At 41.9% G+C, this 4,270-nt stretch overlaps 1 protein-coding gene across 1 annotated transcript; it reads right to left on the minus strand.

The window, feature by feature from the left end:
* Positions 1 to 581: 581 nt before the first annotated feature.
* Positions 582 to 3,642, minus strand: LOC122924904 (zinc finger protein OZF-like). The gene is made up of 3 exons (XM_044276445.1): positions 3,592 to 3,642; positions 3,335 to 3,455; positions 582 to 2,080 (listed from the first exon to the last, which is right to left on the minus strand). Exons 2-3 carry the CDS (start codon positions 3,453 to 3,455, stop codon positions 816 to 818), a joined length of 1,386 nt encoding a protein of 461 aa, XP_044132380.1. The 5' UTR covers positions 3,592 to 3,642; the 3' UTR covers positions 582 to 815.
* Positions 3,643 to 4,270: the final 628 nt, after the last annotated feature.

The raw sequence follows: 4,270 nt of genomic DNA on the forward strand, positions 1-4,270 counted from the left end.
TCAGATTTCATACCGTACTGCTACACTTACTACTGCCACAATTGCCACTACTGCTACCCCTACACAGGCGCAAATCTCCTGCCTTGTCTGTCAGATTTCATACCGTACTGCTACACTTACTACTGCCACAATTGCCACTACTGCTACCCCTACATAGCCGCAAATCTCCTGCCTTGTCTGTCAGATTTCATACCGTACTGCTACACTTACTACTGCCACCATTGCCACTACTGCTACTCCTACATAGCCGCAAATCTCCTGCCTTGTGCGTCATGTTTTATACTGCACATCTGCCACTGAAACTACTACTACTACACCTGCTGCTATTACTACTACTCCCTGCACAGCTGCGGATCTCCTACTTTGTCAGGATAATATTGTACTGCTCCCATTTCTACTACCCCTACACAGATGCACATCTCCTGCCTTGTCCGTCAGGTCCAGTACAATACTGCTGCTGCTCCCCAAAAAGTGAGCATTCTTGTTCAGAACAAGCCATTGCTTCTGACACCACCCTGAGTGTAAACACTGCCAGACATCCACCCCATTAGAGAGATGTTTTGGATGATTTTATTGTATTTTAAAAAGCATAACAAAGTCAAAAGTGCAATGTGTTGTCAAACAGTTTCTTTATTACCACCGGCCACCATCTGTTATCCATATCTATATATTTCACTGCCACTTTAAGATTGCCAATGCTGCCTTGACGTTAAAGCCCTACAAGACTTCAGAACGTCATCCACAATTTATTAGGGCAATCTGAGCACTGTCACTTTGGTTTGAATTTATTTGTACCCAAATGGAATCTGCTGATTTCAGAAATTTGTTCCTGTGTGACTTCTCTGATGTGTAACAAGAACTCTTTTTTGTGCAAAACATTTTCCACATTCTGAACATGAATATGGCTTCTCTCCTGTGTGAAATCTCTGATGTGTAACAAGATTTGATTTGTGTGCAAAACATTTCCCACATTCTGAACACAAATACGGCTTCTCTCCTGTGTGACTTCTCTTATGTCTAACAAGACCTGATGTATCTGTAAAACATTTCCCACATTCTGAACATGAATATGGCTTCTCTCCTGTGTGAAATCTCTGATGTGCAACTAGTTCTGATTTCTGTATAAAATATTTCCCACATTCTGAACACAAATATGGCTTCTCTCCTGAGTGACGTCTCTCATGCTTAACAAGATCAGATTTTTGTGTAAAACATTTCCCACATTCTGAACATGAATAAGGCTTCTTTCCTATGTGAAATCTCTGATGTGTAACAAGAATAGTTTTTTGTGTAAAACATTTCCCACATTCTGAACACAAATATGACTTCTCTCCTGTGTGACTTCTCTCATGCTTAACAAGAGCTGATATTTGTATAAAACATTTCCCACATTCTGAACAGGAATATGGCTTCTCTCCTGTGTGACTTCTCTTATGTCTAACAAGACTTGATTTAATTTTAAAACATTTCCCACATTCTGAACAGGAATATGGCTTCTCTCCTGTGTGACTTCTCTCATGCTTAACAAGATCTGATTTTTGTGTAAAACATTTCCCACATTCTGAACATGAATATGGCTTCTCTCCTGTGTGACTTCTCTCATGCCTAACAAGATCAGATTTTTGTGTAAAACATTTTCCACATTCTGAACATGAATATGGGTTCTCCCCTGTGTGAATTCTCTCATGTATAGCAAGATTTGATTTGATTTTAAAACCTTTTCCATATTCTGAACATTTAAAAATCTCTTCTGTGTGGCTTTTTTTATGTCTAACAAGATGTGATTTATCTGTACAGCATTTCCCACATTCTGAACAGGAGTATGGCTTCTCCCCAGTGCGAATTCTTGTGTATGTAGAAAGACTTGATCTTTTTGTGAACTCTTTACCACAGTGAAACATTTCACCCTCTTTCTGGTCAAGAGAAGGTTCCTCATGATTAGGAAGATTATATGACAGATCTGTACTGTGAAGTCCTGGATGTACATTAATATTTTCTCCTGAAGAGCGCTGCATATCTTCATCTTCTACTTTATAATTTAGTGACAGCAAGTTTCCTTCTGAATTTGTACTGGGATTTTCTGCTAAGATAAAAAATTAAATTTGTGGGATTTTTAATAATCTAGAGTAGACACATTTATACTTTCCTATTAGGCTGGAAGTGGATCCAGCAGGAACTAGAGGTATATAGTAAGTCATGTATTTTCAAGACACTTCTGGCTTTGGTTCAAAAAGCAGCACCAAAACTGAATGTGTGACTCCAGCCTTTTAAAGTTTTCTATAACACAAAGTTCAGGATTCTGGTCTACACCTAATTTTATTACCCAAATCTAGCTAAAAATCGTGAAAAAACCAACAAGCCTGTCTTCTGATCATGACATTCCTCATCACAAACTGCATTCATTATTAAATCGATCTCTTAGGTCCCTTTCACACGAGTGTGATTTCCGCGCGGGTGCAGTGCGTGACGTGAACGCATAGCACCCGCACTGAATCCTGACCCATTCATTTCAATGGGTCTGTGTACATGACCGTTGTTTTTCGCGCATCAGTTCTGCGTTGCGTGAAAATCGCAGTATGTTCTATATTCAGCGTTTTTCACGCAGCCCTGGCCCCATAGAAGTGAATGGGGCTGCGTGAAAAACGCATTGCATCCGCAAGCAAGTGCGGGTGCGATGCGTTTTTCACTGATGGTTGCTAAGAGATGTTGTTTGTAAACATTAAGTTTTTTATCACAGCGTGTGAAAAACGCATCAAAACGCGCGGAAAAAACTGAACAACTAAGCGCAGACAAAACTGACTAAACTTGCTTGTAAAATAGTGCGAGTTTCACTGAACGCACTCTGAGCGCATCCGGCCCGAATCCGCAACGCCCGTGTGAAAACAGCCTTAGACCTGGACCTGGTGGTTTTACTAGTAAAATCTATACTATAATGCCCACCTATGGATTACCTGACAAGCCCTTTTTAATGTACCTCCTCCTCCTCTGCTGCTGCTGATATCTCACACTGTAAAACCCTTTTAACCATTATGAAAAAAATTTGAATAATCCATATATTTTGCAAAGCCTCAATGCACAATGACAGTACATGAAGGTCACTGGCGGCATGTAATTCCTGCACGAGGTACATATAACTCATCATGATATCACAGACACAAAAGCTGTGCCTGCATTATCCCCGGTGATAACTATCAGCTGGATAAGGGGAACACTACATGATGTGATAGGGGACATCTCCAATCAAAGAGCAGCAGCCGGTGATCAGATTCTCCTCCTGCCCTGAAGGCACCAAAGACAGAATCTGAAGTCACTTTCTCCATTCATGATTCCATACCTGTGGTGACATCTCCTGGAATGTCCTCCTCCTCCTCACTCCTACACGATGGATCACCCATCATCCTCTCTTCTTCATCCTCCACTTTAATATCAGTCAGATCTTCCCTCTGATTTGTCATCTGTAACAATTCAGTACAATACAGCAGACAGGTGGGAAAAATAACAGATCCACATAAGAGACCCCCGCAATCTATGACCCCTCTAGGACCGCAGGACCCCCCTATATAGATGTGTATAGGGCTCAGCTCCATCTACCTGAGGATTCTCCGGGACCTTCTCCTCTGGACAGTCCTGGGAATACAGAGGACGGGGACATCTCTCTGGTGGATTTCTCTTCCTGGATCCATCTGTGGAGACACAAGCACACAGTGACTGAATACATGGCCCCCTGTAGATCTGTCTATAGATCAGACTCTTCTCTCAGCTCCTTCACTTCTAGGTTTAGTTATGAGGACGAAATAACAATATTCTGTGTCTCACCACCTATGCCGAGGTCTCAGCACCTAGCAGGCCACAGGTCCAAAGTATCCTCTGGTCTATGAGAGCAAATGGTGGGCAGTGGGATGATGGCTCCTTTTCCACAATAGTACATTTTAAGAATGAGCATACAGATATATATGGCTGGGGAGAGTGAATCCTTTTATGAGCCTTCTACAGCACCAGAGGACACCTCTGCTTTTGGAGGTAAATTTCAAGAGATAGAATCCACATCAAAGTACAAGGCTCACTAATGACGAGTGTGCGGAGGAGAAGACTATCTGGTCTGATCCCACAGAAGAGCTACTGAAGAACAAACTGCTGACAACATTACTGCCGACAATGATGGAAAAGGAGAGACAGACGACAGATCCTCCTATCATCTTCCGTAGGAACTGGGTTATGCAAGAAAAGAAGAGCTCAACAATCATCTACTGCATCAAAAAGGGGCATCTGC

Source organism: Bufo gargarizans, chromosome 1 (assembly GCF_014858855.1).
Source record: "Bufo gargarizans isolate SCDJY-AF-19 chromosome 1, ASM1485885v1, whole genome shotgun sequence".
NCBI classification, from domain to species: Eukaryota; Metazoa; Chordata; class Amphibia; order Anura; family Bufonidae; genus Bufo; species Bufo gargarizans.

What these genes read in the sequence shown, in the direction of transcription:
- LOC122924904 (XM_044276445.1), bottom strand. Translation starts at nt 3,455, where the DNA reads ATGACAAATCAGAGGGAAGATCTGACTGATATTAAAGTGGAGGATGAA. An exon ending in TCCAGGAGATGTCACCACAG is followed by an intron (nt 2,081 to 3,334) that starts GTATGGAATCAT and finishes TTATCTTAGCAG; the next exon opens with AAAATCCCAGTACAAATTCA.